Source organism: Vulpes vulpes, chromosome 2 (genome assembly GCF_048418805.1).
Source record: "Vulpes vulpes isolate BD-2025 chromosome 2, VulVul3, whole genome shotgun sequence".
NCBI lineage: Eukaryota > Metazoa > Chordata > Mammalia > Carnivora > Canidae > Vulpes > Vulpes vulpes.
The window spans coordinates 161,310,773-161,330,745 of NC_132781.1; the positions used below are offsets into that span (position 1 = coordinate 161,310,773).

At 61.4% G+C, this 19,973-nt stretch overlaps 2 protein-coding genes across 2 annotated transcripts; one reads left to right on the plus strand and one right to left on the minus strand.

Annotated features, from left to right (window-relative positions):
- Positions 1–25: 25 nt before the first annotated feature.
- On the minus strand, positions 26–12,491 carry LOC112929782 (chloride channel protein ClC-Ka). The gene is made up of 20 exons (XM_026011980.2): positions 12,391–12,491; positions 11,670–11,776; positions 10,862–10,990; positions 9,933–10,061; positions 9,177–9,316; positions 8,775–8,852; positions 8,606–8,684; positions 7,942–8,067; positions 7,621–7,705; positions 7,431–7,532; positions 6,740–6,824; positions 6,293–6,466; positions 5,835–5,904; positions 5,554–5,664; positions 5,033–5,246; positions 4,022–4,155; positions 2,215–2,303; positions 1,988–2,071; positions 1,202–1,288; positions 26–857 (listed from the first exon to the last, which is right to left on the minus strand). The coding sequence occupies exons 2-20, from the start codon at positions 11,767–11,769 to the stop codon at positions 810–812; spliced, it is 2,064 nt and encodes a 687-aa protein (XP_025867765.2). The 5' UTR covers positions 11,770–11,776; positions 12,391–12,491; the 3' UTR covers positions 26–809.
- Positions 12,492–14,415: 1,924 nt separating this feature from the next.
- HSPB7 (heat shock protein family B (small) member 7) lies at positions 14,416–19,973 on the plus strand. The gene is made up of 3 exons (XM_072751107.1): positions 14,416–16,388; positions 16,872–17,005; positions 18,264–19,973. Exons 1-3 carry the CDS (start codon positions 16,181–16,183, stop codon positions 18,441–18,443), a joined length of 522 nt encoding a protein of 173 aa, XP_072607208.1. The 5' UTR covers positions 14,416–16,180; the 3' UTR covers positions 18,444–19,973.

Genomic DNA, 19,973 nt, shown 5'->3' on the forward strand with positions numbered 1-19,973 from the left:
GCTGTTGCTTGGGTGAAGGTCCTTCTTTTTTTTTTTTTTTAAAGATTTTATTTATTCATTTTTGAGAGACAGACAGAGAGAGAGGCAGAGACACAGGCAGAGGGAGAAGCAGGCTCCATGCAGGGAGCCCAACAAGGGACTCGATCCCGGGTCTCCAGGATCAGGCCCTGGGCCAAAGGTGGCGCTAAACTGCTGAGCCACTGGGGCCCAGAAGGTCCTTCCTATACGTGAGGACAAGCAGCGTAAGACCTGGTGGGGGGCCTGGTCTCCTACCCTGTCTCCCAGCCACGGAGGGGGCACAGGCCAGCCGTGGGAAGCCAGGGTCCCAGGCCTGCGATGCCTACGTGGCCACCAGGGGGCCCCAAGAGCTCGCCCAGGGCCCGCACACATCGGTCCACACCCTCAGAGCTGAAAGAGGATCTACAGCTCCGGGAACCAGCTTTATTTTTCTCCGGAGCCTCTGGTTGGGAGTCCCACAGCCCTCACAGGGCATCTGTGCCCACCCTCGGTGACAGCCGTACACCAATGTCTTCACTGTGGACTTGGTGACTCTTCAATGAGCACCCAGTGTCCACTGGCTTTCTGCGGTCTCACATCCTGCTCGGTCCAGGGTGGGATTTGTCCTTTGCGGGATGGAGCGCTTCGTGCCACCCAGGATGGAGCATGGTGAGCGCTGCCTGCTTCCCCGAGGAGGAGCTGAGCCGGGCTGGAGGGGAGGGGCTGTGGTGATGGGGGAGGAGGCGCAGGGTCCCTGCCCCATCTCCTTCACCAGGGGGCCGGGCCACCCTGTTTCATCTTGCTGGGCTGGCTCACTTTGGGGCTGGCGGGTTTGTCAGGTTAGAAATTGCTTTCTTCAACTAGAACAGAGAAAGAGGAGTTTGGGCGAGGGAGGGTGTAGGGGAGGCTGAGAGTGGGGATTCCAGCATTGTCTGGCTGCCCTCAGGGTTGATTCGGGGGTAGATGTTAAAGCCAGGGCCTCCCCACTGCACAGATGGGATCATTTAGGCCCAGGGAATGGCGGGGCTGGCCGGGGGCCACAAAACCACGGCCAGGCACTCTAGGCCAAAAAGTGGGGCTCGTCAGAATCCAAGGAGGCCTCTCTAAATTTGGATGGGAGGATACTGGTGTCCCCCCCAACACGGCCACCCCACCTGCTGAAGGATGGCTCCTCTGCCTGGCTCTGACCCTGGGGCCCTCGTACCTCCACCCAAGACACGGAGCCCACAGCTCTGCCCAGAGACGTCACAGGGAGGGACTGAAGGTTCAACAGCTCAAAGAGGTTGTGTGCCTGGAGGAGGAGTGGTCAGCAAACGTCAGAGGACGAGTGGTGCTCAGTCCACACCCCTGGTTTCAGTATCTCCCACGCCCAGGGCTGTGAGCCGAGGTGGAGGCTCCAGCCGGGGCTCTGTCCCCACGCCCCTGTCTTAGAGCCTGGGAAAGGGGCGGGGTGTAGTAACGGACCTGGGCCCGCAATGTCCTCTGCGGCCACCTGGGGTCTCCAGAGTCCACACGAGGGACCAATGGACAGGACCGGTTTCTTTAGGGAGATCATCGGGCTCCACAGAGGAGCTGAGGCCACCTGCACGGTCCTCAACCTGCTTGTGCCCCTCCCAACCCCATGTGCCAAAGCCCCTGTTGTGCAGGGTAGGGAGGGATCAGCATTCGGAGTGACCAGGTAATCTGCCCACATGGATCACACAGGGAGAATGTAGGAGACCTGAAATTGAGACCCACATGGGCCCTCATATGCAAAAACATATTTTTAACTACTGTCTCTCTCCACCCAAGCTCTCCCTCCTCCCTAGTCTTTGCATCATCCCAAGATCCCTAGGAATGAGGGACAGAGAGGACAAGGACCACTCTGCTCATTCTACAGATGAGGATACAGACCCAGAGAGCCACAGGGTGCCAAGAAAGCTAGACCCTAAATTCCCCTCTTGGGCTCTTCCCCTTTATCCCACTGTCCTTGTCTGCCCGAACCCATTACCTGGTGCAGAGAGGTCTCCGGGGTCAGCTGCAGGGTCACTGGCTCCAGGGGACAGCCCCCTGCCAAGATGTCCTGGAGACACCGCTGGGGGTGGGGGAAGGATTATGGGGCCCTGGGCCAGCCTCTGCCTCCTCCAGGCTGTCCCTCTCAAACCACCCTTCCCCGAGGCGTCCCCCTCACTCCCCTGCTCACCACTCCCCATCCTGACACCCCACACGGGTACTCACCTGGTGTCCTAAAGCCCAGGAAGGTGACTCAGCCTGGAGTGCCTGCACCAAGTGGGCCCTTCCCACCGTGCCCACCAGGATCTGAGACTCTGCACAAGTGGAGAGGGAGAGAGCCACATTAGGAAGAAGACACATTTACTGGGCAGCGACTATGTGCCAAGAACCGTACCAGGCATTCCCATGTCCCTCAGGAACCTACAGCAGCCCTCTGGGTCGGGAGCTATTGCCGCAGATTTTACAGAAGAGGAAGCTGAGGCTCAGAGACACGGGGAGGTTAATCATCCTGCCCAAGGCCACTGAGCTTCTGGTGTGGAGGTGGGGTAATTGAGGGCGGCTGGGTAAGGCTGCCAGGGGGCCGAGAGGTCACCTGCCCACCCTGATTCCCCATGCAGCAGAGTCTCAAGGCAGGAGCGGGTTTGGGACACTGCATGAAGACATCCATGCGTCAGGCCTGGGCTTTGCCCCTCATTTCCCACAAAAAAATTTCACATGCGTCTCAGCCCGGTGGAAGTGGCCCCGAAGGCCATCACGCTCTGAGGTCCTACTGTGGGCTGAGGGCTTGGCAAGCCTCACTCCGGGCTATCGCCGGAGTCGGCAGGTTTTGAGGGGGCAGCCTGGCATTTTTCCTTCTTGTCAGGTAAAATCAAAACCTCACAGCTAGACGTAGAGATGCTCTCCCGTTAAAAAACAACAACAACAATTTCTTGGTGAGCATCGGGGTCCCATAGCCTGGGCCTGTGCTGGTTGGGGAGCTCTTTGCTTCCTGTGGCTCTAAGGGTAGAAGCAGACTTTGTCTTAGAGGCCAATTTTGTCTTTGTTCCAGGAGGTCAAGCCTCGTGGAGGAGTCATCCATACGCAAATATTTCCAAAATGGCATATTTGGTGTATTCTGTGGGATAATGTTAACGGTATCCCAATCTGAGTGGGGAGAGGGCCTGGCATTTGGGATGAGAACCTCTGACAACTCCATGTTGGTCTCTATTTCCCAAGTGGGGAAACTGCGCTTCAGGGAGCTTACAGGGTTTGCCCACGGTTCTGCTGCTCATAAATGGCTTTATGGCCTCTTGAGGGGGAGGAGGTATGAGGGGTAACCCATACGGTTGGGCAGGTTGCTCACTGAGCAAGGTAACTGCCCAAAGGATGAGTAGGACTCAAAATCCAGCTGTTCTATGCCTGCCAAGTGTGTACCTTGCACATGTGGGCTGACAGCGGCCCTGAGTGGACATGGCTGCCTCCCTGCACCCAAATCTTTCTTATTCTTATTGTACTTGTCCCAATGGAGAAATGAGGCTCTCGCTAGATAGTTCCCCGAGATTCAGCTTGTGTGTCCTTTCCACAAAAGCACCCATTCATTTTTCTTTAAAAAGACATTTTTCTCATGGCAACAGGGTTTCAGGAGATGTGAGTTAGCTGAGGAATGCTTGAAGGGGAGGCCCAGGTAAGGAGTCTTTCGACACCTCATGTTCCCATCATTTTACCCCCACTCCCAAGCACACCAGGCCTGGCTTCTAGAATTCCTAAAGCTACCCATGGAGTGCCTTACAAGCCTCCTCTCATCTCTTTTAAACACGTCGACCACCCCAAGTTGGAGGTCATTGTCTCCATTTTACCAGTGAGGAAACTGAGGCTCAGAAAGGTGAAATGACCTGCCCACAGGTGCACCGTTGCAGAGATAAGGTTCAGATGCAGGTGACTAGCAGGTCCAGTGCCCTGCTTCCCCCTTCCTGGACCTGACCCTCGAAGGCCAAAGACAAAGGTAGAGGGAATGTCCCCTCCCTACCCGTGCTCCCCCCTTCCTGCTGGGCACCTGTGCTCTCCACCAGGAAGAACTTGGCCGTGTCTGTGGAGGTCACGATCCTGGCCACTTCCTCCAGCGGCGTGTCCTTGGCCAGCGTGGTGATGGTACGGTTCATGAAGTGCTCCACAATCACACGGTGGGAGCTGCAGGCAGACGGGTGCTCCCCTCAGGTCCTGGAGCGAGGGGATCTCCGGACCTCAGGATGAGGCAGGGGTACCTGGTGGGGCCAGTTCTTGGGTGTGGGCAGGCGCTGAGAGAGTCCTAGGATGAGCAGCTCCTGGAACCCCAAGGTGGGGAGGAACTTGGGGACAGCTCACCCATGGCCTGGCTCTGGATTCCCAACCCCCGAACCCCTATCACCCCCAAGACCGGCTCCGCTCCGGTCTGTTTTACTCAGCAGCCTTCCCTGGAGAGTTTTGTTTGAAGAAAAGTTTTATGGCAAAAGAGGAAAAGAAAGCTTTAAAGTTTGAAAATCACTGGATCCGCCACTCCCATTTTACAGATGGAGAAACTAAGGTGTGCACCAAGGTGACGGCTTGCACATGCTTGGAGCTGGGCCTGGGACCTGAGACTCTCAGAGCCTCTTAGTCCTGCTTCTCCGGGAACAGGCGGCTCTCGTCCTGTCTGGCCAAGTGGGATTCCAGAGCCTGATTCCAGTCCCCAACGTCCCAGCAAGGACAGCAGAGCAGGAGTGGGAGAGAGGAGGGGACCTCCCAGATCTGGTGCTGACTCTGTGACGGGGGGCAAGGTGCGGCACCTCTCTGTGCCCCAGTGTCCAGCAAACAGGCAACAGCTGTCCTGTTGTGTAGACAGACTGATGACCAATGAGACACTGAGGCCCAGGGGGCCAAGCACTTGCCCAGGGGCATGCAGGGAGCTGGAGAGAGTGGAGACGACGTGGCTGTGTGCTGGCCCCTTCCAGGCCCCCCCCCATGTCCAAGGTCCACCACAGTGCGGTTTTCTGCGGGGAGCAGGGAGGCCTTCACCCCCATCAGCCAGCGCAACGTGGGCTCCTCTCACCTGATTTTTCGGCCTCGGATCCATGGAAGGTACGGCAGCTTCTTGACGATGATGGTGCCGTCGTAGAAGGAGGGCTGGCAGCTCTGGGCGATGGCGTTGGCCGCCAGCACGGCCATCAACACGGGCAGTGCGTGTACGATCTGGCCTGTCAGCTCGAAGGCCAGCAGCGCCGTGGAGATGGTGTGGGTCACGGCCCCCGAGAAGGCCGCAGCCCCTGCCAGGGGCAGAGCCAGGGTGGGTGGCTTAGGCCAGGGGCCAGCCTCACGCGGAGGGCAGGGGGCCTCACGCTGGGGGGACCTGTCCACTGCTGGAGGTGCCCTGGGGCCTGGGCTCGGGGAGGGGGGGCGTGTGAGGGACAGGATGGGAAACCAGGGACAAGACGGGAGCTGGAGGGAATAACGGGGGCTCAGGGGAGGGGGCTCGGGCAGGGGACCCATCGGGAGGCTCAGTGACCTCCCCGTGCTCTGCCCCTCAGCCCCCCAAAGTCTGCCTTCTCTGGGGGGCGGACCCAGCCCACTCACCTGCCAGGGCGTACCCCCCAGGCATGATGGGGTTGGTGACCCCTCCGGCCACGATGCCCTCGGGGAAGGCGAGAGCGAGGGCCTCCCCTATGAGGCGCCCGATGGCAGCTCCTGGCCACAGACAGAGGGAGGTGGGGGAGCCAGGCTGATGCGATCCCCACACCCCTCCGTTCCTGGGGACCAGCGTCAGTACCATCTGACGGGGTGGGGGGGAGGGAGAGAGCCAGGAGCCATGGCCCAGTAACCCTGATCATCGCAGACCCTGGGAACCCCAGACTCACCGAAGATGAATATGGGCATGAAGTACCCAGCGGGCATCGGGATGGTGGTGGCCAGAATCAGCATCCAGAACTGCGGGAGCGGCAGAGGTTAGAGGCAACTGGACGAGAGCGGCCGAGAGGGGGATGGCCAGGGGACGGGGCACTTGCCCAGGGAGGAGGCTGTCCAGGCCGGGCACTGACCCTGACAAAGAGCCTGCTGTGTGCCTGGCACCTCGCCAAGGGCTTTCCTTTCTTGCCTTTCAACCTTCCCTTTGAGGTAGGCACAGCGACTCTCCCATTTGAAAGATGAGGAAACCGAGGCTCGGAACCCCAGCCACTTGGCCCGGTCAGAGCTGGCCGGAGGCAGGTCAGGCAGCCTGGGTGGAAGGCCCGGGCGCCCACGCAATGGGAGGCACGGCTCCCCACCCCGTCCAAGGCCGGCCTCCACTCTGCACAACCCCGGGGGCCCCGGCACCCACCTTCATAACCAGAAAGAAGGCGAGGGTCCCAAAGATGGTGAAGCGCGGGTGGTACCATTCAAACCACAGGTTCTGGGGGTCGAGCTCCTGGGGCCAGGGCGGGGATGAGTTCCTGGTCATCAGCGCCCACGAGTGGTTGTCGAACAGTGAGTCCAGATGCTCCCTCATGGACAGCTGGTGCGGGGGACGGGCCGGAACCCTGCAGCCTTCCTGCCACCCCACACCCCGAGCCCGCCTCAAAGCCTCCTCTGCTACTTCCCTCCTTGGGAAGGGCTCTGACCCTCCGCCCCCGCCCCTCCTCCCCCCTGCCCGGGGCTGCAGTGTCCTCATCTGGAACGTGAGGATGCCCCACAGGCTTCGCCTTACAGATGAAGCGAGATGCCGGGCACAGTGTGGGTAACCGATGGGGGCTCCCCACTCCTGCCGCCCCAGCCCAGCGCCCCTTACCCGAGAGGCCAGGAATCGGCCCACGCCAGGGGGGTAGGTGATGGAGGCCAGAACCAAGGCCGCCAGGGCGGAATACAGAGGTTTGCTGTGGGGCGGGGGGTGGAGGGTAAGCTCCGGACCAGCCCTCTTCTTCCCCCACCCCATGGAGGGGGCACCAGGCAGGAGCAGGCCCCCCCACACCAAGGGCCGCACTGAGGCAGAAACCGGAGGGGGGGACACAGGCCAGCCCCCCTCCCCTCCCAGGGGAAGAAGCCTGTAGGGGGTCAGCCCGCCCCCCCCCAACCTGGCTGATTGGAGAGTTGGGGATGGAGCCCCGGTAGGCCATGGGGAGCCATGCATGGCAGCCTGGGCAGATGCCAATGTCAGGGGGCAGGCAAAGTTTGGGGAGGAGCAGGGCTCGATTAGGGCTGCAGGGTGTGTGGGAGAGTAGGGCTTCGTGCGGGCTGCAAGCCTGCGACGAAGGACTCGGGGACTGGGGAGCACATGGAGGGGCTGGTAGCTCCACAAGCCTGGGGGGCAGTGATTGTGGAGTGTTAGGGGGTGTAAGGGCTTCATGAGTGGGGTGTGGACTAGGAAGGCTCGGGGGCTCCACAGGAGGATGACAGCACAGTCAGAGAGTGGGAGCTGTGGGCTCAGGAGGCTGGGGGTGTCATCCTCCCTGAGAGGTCCCCAGTCCCTGCCCAGAGCCCACCTGGTAGCCAGCAGCTTGGAGGTGACCCGGTTGGTCTTGACAAAACCAAGGAATGTTCTCTGACAGAAGAGGTAAGCACAGCTCAGGATACCACAGATGGCCCTGCGGAGGGAGGGTGAGTCCAGAGCCCGTCCCAGGAACCAGAGCGGCCCCCAGCTGGGCTTCCAAGGGGCCCAAGGCGCTCACTCACCCCAATGCCACAAAAAAGAAGATCTCTGGCAGGTCAAAGGGGACATCCACCCTGAAATTGGTCTTGTAGAGGGAGGTGATGGTCTCTGGGGAAGGAGGGCAATGGTCAGGGCCCGTGGCCCGACCCCAGCCAAACCCAAGTCCCAGACTTAACAAGCAGGAGTGTGGAGGGGGTGCTAAGTTCTGCCCCGAATACCCTTACCTGGCATTCAAGGCCCCAACAACCAGCCCTTGTCGCCTTGTTCCCCTCTGCCCCCCTGTACTCTCGGGGCCCCTGCCCTTCCACGCCCAGTACGGGTCAGGCGGTCTGCGGGGGACGCACCCTGCTCGCTGTTGAAGACGGCCAGGAGGCGGAACATGAAGGCCCCGCAGGTGGCAGCGAAGAAGCCCCTCCAGTAATCCCAGACGGAGAAGTGGGAAGACATGACCTCAATGCTGAACAGGACGCCTGAAGGCGATGCGGAGCTTAGACAGAGCCCCACTCCATCCATCCCTGCGCCCTCCCCTCCGGTCCTGTTCCCCTACAGCCCTGCACAGACGGGGCTACCCCCACCCCCTTTTTGGGCCTGAGCGGAGTGAGGGAGGGCAGGCAGGAGCCCAGAGAGCACACCTGGATGTGCCCTCCTGGGCCGTCTCAATCCCTCCAGCAGCCCCGTGGCGGGGGCCAATTATCCCCATTTCACAGACAAGAAGACGAGGCTCAGAGAGCTGAACTCACTGGGCCAGGGTGACACGGGGGAGCTGGACCTCAACCCCAAGTCTGCCTGATGTAACCCGGAGGCGTCCTGACACCCACCTCCACCCCACCCTGGGGTGGCTGTGCCCTCAAAGGACTTGCAGGAAGAACCGAGACCTGAATTAGCGCCCACCCCTCCTCCAGGGCTCTCAGCTGGACAAAGGAATGAGTGGGGCGATCCGCAGGCCAGGGGGCAGGAGGGGCGTGGGGGCCCCGGGGTGCAAGGGAGGGGCGGGAGGCAGGGTCTCACCACTGAAGGGTGCTGCAAACACCGTGGCCACGCCCACCGCTGCCGCTGCCACCAGCATCTCGTTCTGCTTACTCTTGTTCTGGGGGGATCCCGAGTCTGGGGCTCAGAGTCAACCCCCACCCTTCCCTCCCTCTCGTTCCTCCAAGGGGGGGCCCTCTGTCCCCATTACCTCAGACTCCCCAATCGTCTTGATGTGCACACGGCCCAGGTAGGCAGCGATCATCACAGACAGGTGCACGAAGGGGCCCTGCCAGGGGAGATGTGGGCACAGGGCACGGGACTCGCCTCTGGTCGGGAGTCAGAGCCCGTGCTCCCCCCTTTGGGGCCCAGGGCTGGGGGGTGTGCAGAGGGAGCCTCATCCAGACCTACACGGCTGCTCATGGCTCCCTTGCCCTCCGTCTCCCCAGCTCTCTCGTCACACTCTGGGGACCCAGCCTGCCTCGTCCCCAGGTCTGAACCCCTGAAGGCAGGCACTGGCCTGAGTCCTCCCCAGTGACTCAGCTTCTGCGGGGCCGGGGGAGAAGGCAGAGAGGGCAGGGCGGGGTGGGGGTGCTCTCGCCTCTGCCCATACCACTTTGCCCAGGAAGATGGTGCTGCCCGTGGCCAGGGTGCAGGTGAGGCCCGCCACCTTGGCCCCGAAATTCTTGATATCCAGGTAGTCCTCCAACACCACGCCTGACAGGATAGTCTTCAGCTCTGGGATTCCGGAACCTTGGCAGGGGATGTGCAGGGAGAAGAGCAGGGACAGTGCCTAGATTAAACTCTTAATATTTCACCCTGCCCAAAATGTTTCGCATCATGATCGTGTCAGGCCCTCCAAACCCTGAGTTAGGGTACGTGATCTCATTTGCACATGGGGCAGCTGAGGGTCAGAGAGGGGACAGGAGCTGCCTGTGTCATTCCAGCTGAGCCCCTGGTACAGCTGGGGGGCTATGGCACAATGGGGGGAACCCGGGGTAGGATCTCAGGCCACCCCTGGATGCACCCCTGGAGCTCCCCAGTGCTGGCCTGGAGCTGGAGGCAGAGCTGAGAGGCCTGGGGGAGCTGAGCGCCCCCGGGAACCCCTCCCTGGATAGCCTGTCACCAATGCTCCCTGTCGCGGCTCAGAGGCGCCCTCGCAAAGGAAGTAGGGCCAGCAGCGACCCAAGAGTCAAGACCTGGCCTTCTCACGGTGTGACTCTGGGGCAAGCAGCGTGACTCTTCTGAGGCTGGCTTCTCTGGCTGTGAAATGGGGTCACTGCTTCCTGCCTCCCCCCAGAAGCCCAGAGGGATATGAAAAGGCTCTGGCACCAGGCACCGCGGTTGGGCACCACGACAAATGGCTCACCTCCGGAGAAGGGTGTGATGCTCTGGGAGAAGCCGGAGGAGAAGGAGACCAGGGCCACAGGGTACACGGTCCAGGAGAGATACCGGAGCAGGTGGCTGTCCCCAATCTCCCGGTATAGCCACTTGTGTGCTGGGGACACCAGGGAGTCAGCGAGCCGTCATAGGCTCTGCGGCCCTCAGGTGTCCACTGACCAGGAAATGGAGGCTCAAAGAGGGGAGGCCCAGGGCCACCCCGCAAGTGGCAGATGCCCAGATGGAGGCAGGAATAGGACCCTGGATCCAGATCCTGCGGCTGCCACTACCTACTGGATGACTTTGCGCATGTGACTTAACCTCTATGAGCCTGTTTCCTCATCTGTCCAATAGGCTAGTGGTGGGACCTCCTCACAGGGTCTTTGTGAGAAAGCCCTCAAATGATGTCCGGGGCATGGTGCGCAGCAGGTCCTCCTGATGGCACCTGAGCAAGTCTACCGGGGGAGTGTTAGAACCTTCCTGCCCCGTGACCCCCATTCCCGGGAGATCTCAGGGTGGAGAGAGCTCGCTGAAGCATGGGAAAAGGAAGTTCTGTGTCTGGGGGTCTAAGTAAGTGCCCTCCCCCCGAGTTACTGAGCTGAGAGCAAGGAGGGAGGCGGGAGAAGGAACAGGGGCAGCAGGAAGAGGTAGGCACAGAGCTCAGAGGAAGAAGGGCTCTTGGGAACATTCAGGTCTCTCTTGTTCATTGTGCCGATGAGGAAACTGAGGCCCAGAGAGGCGCAGGAGCCTCTCCAGGACGACACAGCAAGCCAAGAGCAAAGCCTGGACCAGCCCCAGGCCTCCTCCCTACCCCGAGCCCTCCTCCACCCGCGATGCACCTGGCGGCCCATGTGGCATCCCGAGAGCGTGCGTGAGACTTTGTGTCCAGAGCAGGTGTGCGTGTCAGGGAGGGGTTACCTCGGACCACACGCCCGATAGCAAAGTTCATGGTGTAGCTGATCAGAGCCATGAGCACCCCGAGGGTCATCAGGAAGTACCAGTCCTCCCCAACTCGGAACAGCTTCTGCTTCAGCCACTCCAGGCCACCTGAGGGCAGGGACACTGGGTCACAGCCCAGGGCTGGGGACGGGGCACGGACAGCCCCTTCCCCGGAGGCCTGCTCAGGCCCCAGTGTGGGCCTATGGCCACGGGGTCAGGTCCAGGGCAGCTGAGAAGGGGCTCTGCGCAGGAGGGGCGAAGCAGGAGTCGTGGCAAGTGAAGGTGACAGGCCTATGGGTCCTGCTAGGGGACCTTTGACCTGTGCACCCTCCCCACCCCACTCCGCACTGAAGGCTCATGGAAGATTGAACTGGCCGGCTGGGGAGGGGGAGGGTGTGCTGCGAGCTACAGCTTCCTCCAGCGTCTCCGTCTCCGCAGGGCACAGCTTCGAGAACAGGAGTCTAGCAGGACCCCTCCTTGTCTCCAGACCTGTGGGCCTATCCTACAGGCCGTGCTGGTCAGGCCAGGCTGTACCCACTGGGCCCCGAGCAAGGCCCCTAGCACAGCCATCAGGCTTTGGGGCTACTTTCCCCAAAGGCAGAGAGCAGACATCTAGACCCACAGGCCGATGGACAGGCAGACAGGTCCCTTCCCTCCCTGCCACCCGGAGATGGTGGGCACATGGAGGCAGGGCAGCTCTCGGGTTTCAAGGCGGGTGAGGGAGGTGGGGTCTGGGTAGGGGTGATGTCCTGAGGGGTCTTCCATGGGGAGAGGACCTAGCTCTCACCTCGAATGCTTCGGCGGATGCGGGGACACGGGCCCCAGAGCTCCCGAAGACTCACGGGGCTCCCCGAGGAGCCCTCACGCAGCCCCACCAGCTCTTCCATGGGGTCCCTGAGGGGACAGACAGACAGACCCTTGGTAAGCTGCTCCAATGCCCTTACTCTGCCACATGGCCCTCCCCACACTGCTACTTCCTACATAAACAGAGGTGTTTTCCTGAGTGCAGGTGTGTGTGGAGTTATCAGGAGCGGACATAGGTCCGATGCGTCCTCATCACTAAGGGGGTGTCACTGAGGGTGCGCATATGTGTGTTAGGGTGCAGGGTGGGGGCCGGGGTTCCTGTGTCCTCTGTGTCCAGTAGCAGATCGATCAGGACAGGATCCCAAGCCTCAGAACTCACTTCCCCCTGCTGTGGACACCACTTCCTATCCTCCTGGCACACTTGGCTGCTTCCACTGCTCAGAGCAATCCCCTTGCCCCTCAGAGTCCCTCACACTGCAGGGTCCCCATGAACTGCTCTGACTCCCCATTTGCACCCCTGTGCCCCCTCTCCTCTGCTCAGGCCACAGAGGCAGGTGTACAGCAGACCCAGGAGAACAGCCCATGAGGGCTATAACGAGGTGCTGGCTCCCAGCCCCCCCAGCTCCTGCCCCTGCCCTGCCTGCCCTGGCGCTGGCAGGTTCCACCCAAATCCAGGCCCAGCTCCACACCCGGCAGCCCCTCACCTCTGTCCGTCGGCCCTGCTGTGGCTCCAGCCGGCCCTCCTCTAACAGACGCCTCTGCCGGCAGCCCAGGTGCACCTGAACAGGTATGTGCTCCACCAATCAGCATCCCGGGGGGGCCCCCCTCCCCGCCCTGCCGGGGTTTACCCTGGCCATTAAGAATGTCCTTGACAAACCAACCAGAACTGCCCAGGCCGGTTGAGCCATGCAGGCCAGAACAGCCAAGGGGGACCAGGAGCCGGAGCTCCCCAGAACCCAGGGGAGCCCCGCAGAGGGTGGCACTCAACCACGCCGCAGGGTGGGGACATGGGAGGGAGAGGCTCCTGCACATGGCAGGGGTCATCCACGGGGGCTGAGTATCACGGCCCTGGATTCTCAGAGCTGGACATGGAAGGGGTCTGAAAAAGCAGAAAAGGGAGAGACACACAGAGAGAGGCAGAGACACAGGCAGAGGGAGAAGCAGGCTCCCTGGAGGGAGCCCAATTGGGCCTCGATCCCAGGACCCCGGGATCACAACCTGAACCAAAAGCAGACGCTCAACTACTGAGCTACCCAGGCGTCCCATTATTATCCCATTTTAAAGAAACTAGAGTCCCCGAAGGGTTTGCCAGACTCCAGAGCCTGCGCACTGCTGCACTGCCCACCTTGCTCAGAGGTGGGGAGGGGACCGATGAGCTGGAGCAGGGGCAGTAATTTGGGGCCTGGGGAGGAACTTGATCTCAACCCTCATGGCCAGCCCCCCAAGTCTCAGAGAACTACCTCTCAAACCAGGGCGCTTCTGAGTAAATGCCACAGACAGCCCGCCCCAGCAGAGGGTAGGAGTGAGGGCATGAGGGTGAGGGAGCACGCACAGGTTATGTGCCAGCCACACGCCAGGCCCTTTGTATCTGCAGCACAGTTCACCCTCCCACCCCATCCTCCTTGTGAGTCAAGGGTAGGATCACCATTGGGCAGGTGACAGAGGGTCAGAGAGGTATAGTGACTGACCTAAAGTCACACAGAAGAGGCTGGACCCATACCTAGACTGTCTGGCTATTCCCCTCCCCAGAGCTCCTACGGGCCCTGTGGCTTTAATCAGTCAGGACAAGGGTTTGGGCACAAAGCAGATGATTTGGGTCTGATGTCACTTTTGGAAAGATTTGGGATAACTGTGCTCTCTCCCTCCCCCCAGACAAAGCTCCTCTCTGAAAATCATGATGGCCCTTCAGTGGCTTGTTAAAATCCTGGGACCCCGAGCCACTCTCTGACCCTCGATGCCCAGCCAGGTCCATCCAAAATAGGCGCATGTGTGTATGCAGTAGGAGGCGGGGCGGGGCCCACTGTCGCCTTGCCACCCCAACCTGGTGACCGTGTACAGTAACAGGATAACTGTTGACATCCCAAACCCCAGCCTCTGGCTCCAGGCAGCTGTAGGCTACAGTCCCACAGCCAGCATCAGCTGGCCGGCTGCTGCTGGATGTCCACACCCTCACTCCCAGCCCTGGGAGCACCAGGGAGTCATGGCTCCTCATCGGTCATTCATCATGACTCCCCCAGAGCCTAGAACGGTGCCCCCCACATAGTAAGTGTTCAGTAAATATCTGCTGAATGATGGGCAGTTTCCAAACACGGGCCTGTGGGCTGGCTGTGTGGGGAGCTGAGGGGAACAGATACTTAGTCCCTTCCCAAGATCCCAAATCAGAATCTTGGGATGCAGAGGGATGAGTCTGCATTTGTTAAAAGATCCCCCAGGTGACTGGGATGCCCTGGCAGGTTTGAGATTCAAGGCAGTGGATCATCCCTGTGATCTGGAGGGAGAGCATGCCCAGAGACAGGGGGATGGCCCTGATGACCTTTGGAGGTCCTTCCTGGCCACTGAGGTCAGTAGATCCAGTACATTTATGGGCGATGCCTCAGGGATAGGAGGAAGGGGAGGAGGAACGGTGGGCGGGGGTGGGTAACGGGATCTGACGTCCAGGAGCAGTGACTCAGGCCCTTAGCACCATGACACTGTGTCTGCATTTAGCCACTGGCTCCTGTTTCCCTGGCGGGCGGGAGGCCTCATGGCCCCCCACCCCGCCCCTACCCTCTTTCCATCTTGCCTCATGCTGGTAACTTCCTGGCAGCCCTACTGGAACCCCTTGGCCAAGATGGGTGACACGGGCCCAGCAAGAACCTCACCAGAATGACAGACCCCTCTTGCTCCGGTGACCACTCAGCTCCTGCCCCCACCCCACAGTCCACGGGCACCAGTAATTACCCCTAGATGGAGCCCACCCCCCGAGAGTGGTGTTCTGTGGGAGGCAGAGAAAAGAAAAACAGTCCCCACCTTCAGAAGCCTCTAATCTAATGGGGGGATGGGCGGACCCCTACACCAGGGGGAGTCACTCCAATCGGATGGGGGAGTGAGGACATGGCAGAGAAGTCACAGACCCAGGAAGACCATGTCACAGTGCCAGGTGCTGGGGTGGGCATACGGGCTGGAGCCCCTGTGTGGCTGCAGCAATCACGGAGGCCTCCGTGGTGGAAGAGGAATCAGCCGGTCTGGGCAGGAAAGGCAGGATTTGGAGAGAACAGAAACCCCACCGCCCATGGCACCCAGCCTCCGGGAGGGCTTTGAATCAGACCTACGGGGTCCCAATCCCAGCTCCCCCACTTACCCATGTGCAAGCCCCCTCCTCTCGGTGAGGCTCCACTTCCCTGCCTGTAAAATGGGAACAACACCTCTTTTCCCAGAGGTGTGTGGGGACGGGATGGGCCGGGCTGCAAAGCTCACAGCCAGGAGGCGCTCCGGAGGTGGGAGCTGGACTAGCGGCCCGGGGAGATCTCCTTTACCTCTCGCTGAATCCCGCGGCCACAGCCCCTGAGCACCTCCATTGGGCTGGAGGTCACACAGACAGTCCCCAGCAACGTAACCTTCTAGACTTTTAAGGACAATTATCAAATGATCTGCTGTCCTCCCCTGAGTCCTGACCCCACTCCCACCCCGGCCAAGGGCCGCCAGCATCCTCCTCTGGGGCCCCCAAATGTCCTGAGCGTGGGGTGAGGGCGAGCACGGAATCTGGGTCCCCGTGGGAGCGGGCAGGGGGACAGCTGCACATTCTACCCCCCCCAGGGTTGTCTCCGTCTTTCCTAAGAGATGGGGGTAAACATTATCTGCCCTGAGGGAAGGAGTCTCTCACCTCACGCAGGGGTCCAAGGGGTGGGGATCCTCCACCCTCCCCTACCTCCTGACCTTGGGTCTCCTGCTGTCCCCCGGGGCCAGGGGCTTGGACCCCCGCCAACCTGACTGCCCGCCACCTAGATCCCCTCTTACCAGGACTGGAACTTTGGGGGAGAGGGGACAGGAAACAGAAAACCCTATCCTCAAGAAGCTTGCAGTCTGATGGGGGAGGCACAGTCCTTAGAGAGCCCCAGGCTGATGGGGGAGGCAGAGGCACCACACACACACACACACACACACACACACACACACACACACGGGGTCCTGGGGCAGGCACGGGGTCTGAGTGCTGGGGGACAGGCTGCGGAGGCCCCGCGCTGGAGTTATCGGCCTGGAATGCTGGGCTGTGAGCTCAGCCGCCGCGTGTGCTGGACTGTCAGCAGGGCCGCCTCACCGGAGAGGATTTCCAGCCCCCTCCCGGCCCAGGCGAGGCCTAAATTTAGCTAGGAGACAAGGGGCTGGCCCCGAGCCCTGGACGTCGGGCCTTATAAAGCGCCGGCAATCGGGGCCCGGCACGCTCCCCGGAGCCTGCTGCCCACACCCTCTCCTGTCCCCCTGCCCCCTGGCCAGGGCCCGGCCGCCCGCCCGTGGATGAGCCACAGGACCTCCTCCACCTTCAGAGCGGAGAGAAGCTTCCACTCCTCCTCGTCCTCGTCCTCATCCTCGTCCTCGTCCTCGTCCTCCTCCGCCTCCCGAGCCCTCCCTGCCCAGGACCCGCCCATGGAGAAAGCCCTGAGCATGTTTTCCGAGGATTTTGGCAGCTTCATGCGGCCCCACTCGGAGCCCCTGGCCTTCCCAGGCAAGTTGTCAGGGCTCTGAGGGGAGACGTACAGGTAGGGGACACCTGCTCCGGGGCCCCCCTGCACATGGCTGCCCAGCTGCACGACCGTAGCCGTGTGCGGCCACCAGAACAGATGCGGCCACAGAGACAGATGTGGCCACAAGAACAGGCTGGCCTCCAGGGAACGGTTGTGACCCAGGGGGCCAGCTGTGATGCCAAAGGCCACACAGGGGCCGTGGCCAGGTCCTCGCTGGAGCCCTGGAGGACTGGATGGGGAGGGAGGCACCCCACCCACCCCACCCCACCCCACCCCACCCCACCCCGCCTCCGGGCCTGCATCACTCATCTCACCTGTGCTGGGTCAGGCCCCATCCCTGTCCCCGTCGCGGGAAAGGTGGGCTGCAGGAGGTGAGGCGAGGGCAAGGGCGGGGCCCCAGAGGAGCCTGAAACCCGGGCTCTAGATGCAGGTCTGCCCAGCGCTGAGCTCAGCCTTCCCCACAGCCCGTCCCGGGGGCCCGGGCAACATCAAGACCCTCGGGGACGCCTATGAGTTTGCAGTGGACGTGAGTGACTTCTCACCTGAAGACATCATTGTCACCACCTCCAACAACCACATCGAGGTGCGGGCTGAGAAGGTGAGCCTGCCCACCCTGCCTGGACCCCGGTTCCACCCCGTACCCTCTGCTCGCATCCCCACTCCTATGCACCATGCTGAGACCCCAGACCCTGACTCTTGCCCCCCCAACCTCCCAGGGCAATCTGGAGACCTTGCTCCTGTTACAGAGGGACACTGCCCCCCTCTCCCTGCCCCACGGCACTGAGATCCTTTCTCCGGGAGCTAAGGGCAGCTGTGGGAGCCTCAGGGAAAGGGAAGGGGGTGGGGGGACACAGGCAGAGAGCACCTGAGGAGGTGAGGTGAGGTGAGGGGCAGGCTGAGAGGATGGGGATGGAAGCTGAGTGGGGATAGCGTTCCTGGCAGGCATGTGGGTCCATAGGGCACTCACCTGGAAAGCTGGGGAAAGAGCTCCCCCAAGTTACACCCTTCAAGCCCATCTTCCCTCCTCCACCCAGAGGTTCAGCCCCCATCGTGGGATCCTTGAACCCCACCGGAGGCCGGGCAGGGGCCCTGCGGGCCAAAATCAGACACAGTCCAGACCCCACACTCCCTCCACTCACGGGTCTCAGGGTCACTGGGTCACTGGGGTCCCTGAGCACCGACTGCCAGGAGGCCTCTACTGGGGAGGAGGGTGTGGCCTGGCCTGAACAGGGGTGCTGTCCCCAGAGGGCCACGGCCACAGCTGCCCGTCAGGGAGGGTCTGTCCAAGGCTCCCTCCAGACCCTCCCTGGCCTGGCTTTCTCTCCCGAGCACGGGAGGCTGGATACCCCCGATGCCTCTGCCAGGGAAGCCCAGGACTGTGGGCACCAGAACCAGTGGGCAGCACGTGCCAGCCCTGCAACCCCCGCCAGTGACTCAGCCACCAGGCTCCTCCGGACACCGTGTGCTGCCCAAGCCACAGGGGAGGGGCCGCCCGTCCAGCCCACGCGGTGGACATTGGATGTGCCTGGGCACTCAAGAGGGCACGGCCCTGCTCCATGCTGCCTTCTCTCTGTTGCTCGGGAGCTCCTGATTCTGCCAAGGAGCCCCTCCTTCTCTGAGCAGCCCCACCCAGCCCCCTGCCTACCCCTCGGAAGCACTGGAGTTCCCCTGGGCACTTCTATAGCTGTCCCGGCCGCCGCCACCCTGGCCAGCCCCTCTGCACCTGCACCTAGAACCCCCTGGCCCTGGCATGTAGGGGCCTGGCTGGGGTAAGATTAGGAAGAAAGGGCGGTGGCCTGACAGGAGCTGGACAGGGGTGGGGAGCATCCTGCCTTGACCCGTCACCCCTTCCCCAGCTGGCAGCTGACGGCACCGTCATGAACACCTTCGCTCACAAGTGCCAGCTGCCCGAGGACGTGGACCCCACTTCGGTGACCTCTGCCCTGAGGGAGGATGGCAGCCTCACCATCCGGGCCCGGCGCCACCCGCACACGGAGCACGTCCAGCAGACCTTCAGGACGGAGATTAAAATCTGAGGGCCTCCCCCTCCCCGTCCCCTCCCACTCCCCCTAGACTCCCCCACTGGCGTGCCAGAGAAGTTTCCTCACCCTCATGACAGCTTGCAGGACATCTCAGCTCAAATTCCAGGCCCTGAGGTTGGTCATCCCCCTAAACTGAGGCCTCCTGCTCTCCAGGGCAGGCTGGGGATCCTTTTGCCTCACCTGTGGCCCCCAGATTCTAGATTCTCTTTCACTTAATCCAGAATAAAGGGATTGAGATAGGAAAGGGAGTTCCCGGAGAACCCACTTTGGGGAAAGGAACTGGGGCAAGGAAATAATCTGCAGGACAGACAGATGGACAAATCCTCTGATTTCTGGAGTCTTTGCAGGGCAGGGGCAGAGGGGACAGGGACCTGGGACTCCCTTGGCCAAGGGGAGCAGGGGAGACAGAGGCAGATATTAGGCGCTGATCCAAGCGGGACAGAGAAGTCAGAGAGGACAGCCACGGTGGGAAGTGTCCCCTCTGCCATTCCCTGAGCCCCGGGCCAGCTGCCAGGCCACCTGCCTACCTGGTGCCCCCCCCACCAGCTGTGCCAGGGCAGGGCCACACAACGTCTGTATATAGATGGGGTTTTTCCAATAGAGCTGCTTTGTGATAAATGGTACAACACTCCTGCTCTCTGGTACGTGCTTGTGCCCTTAGGCTGGGCCCAGCCGGGGGTGGGGCCGGTGCCTCCTCACACCCAGACACCTGGGCTCCCGGGCTGCCCCCACTGCAGACAAGTCATCCAGCTGGGGTGGGAGAGACAGCACGGATGGGGCCTTGAGCCTTCAGGGTTGGACCCTAGCTTCTCCTCACCCTTCCCCTGCACCAGTCACCTCTCCCACCCTTCCCCTCTTTAATCAATGAATCTATAGGCTGGGTGTGTGTATAGTACACAAATGTGCACATTGCCATGTCCTTCAAGTACTGAGGATTACTGTTAGTTGAGGCTGAATTCAGAGTACCCTAAAATTAGATTTTTTTTATTACTGGGGAAACTGAGTCTCTGAGCTGTTGAATGCCAGGCTCACTCATTAAAGGTTGGATTTGAACCCAGGCCTTGAAAGCTGCTCTCAAACTGCCTCCACCCTTCCCAGCACTGGAGAGTAGTTCCCCTCATTCTGCCTCTCATGGCCTGTGCACCCTGCCCCACACCTTCCTGCTGGAGGGTGCCTGGATCATAGGGAGAGCCCCCGACCCAGTTCCCTCCTAGTCTCCAGCCCAGGGCAGGGACCTCAGGTCAGCCTTCATCTGGGGAAACCCCAGATACCCCCAGTGACACTGGCTCCATCTCCAACCTACAGAAGGAGGGGTGGGAGTAGGGGTGGTTCACAGTGGTTGAGGCCCCCTGGGGCAAGGGGCCAGGCCTGCTTCTTTCTTCTGCACCTTTTGGGTCGGTGTTCCATAGGGCGGCCTCTCACCCCTGCCATTCTGGGGCTCTTAGGGGATGGCTGGGGGGTGGAAGGGAACACGGGAGGACCATACCATTGTACGCTGCACACACAATAAACCACGGAATCACA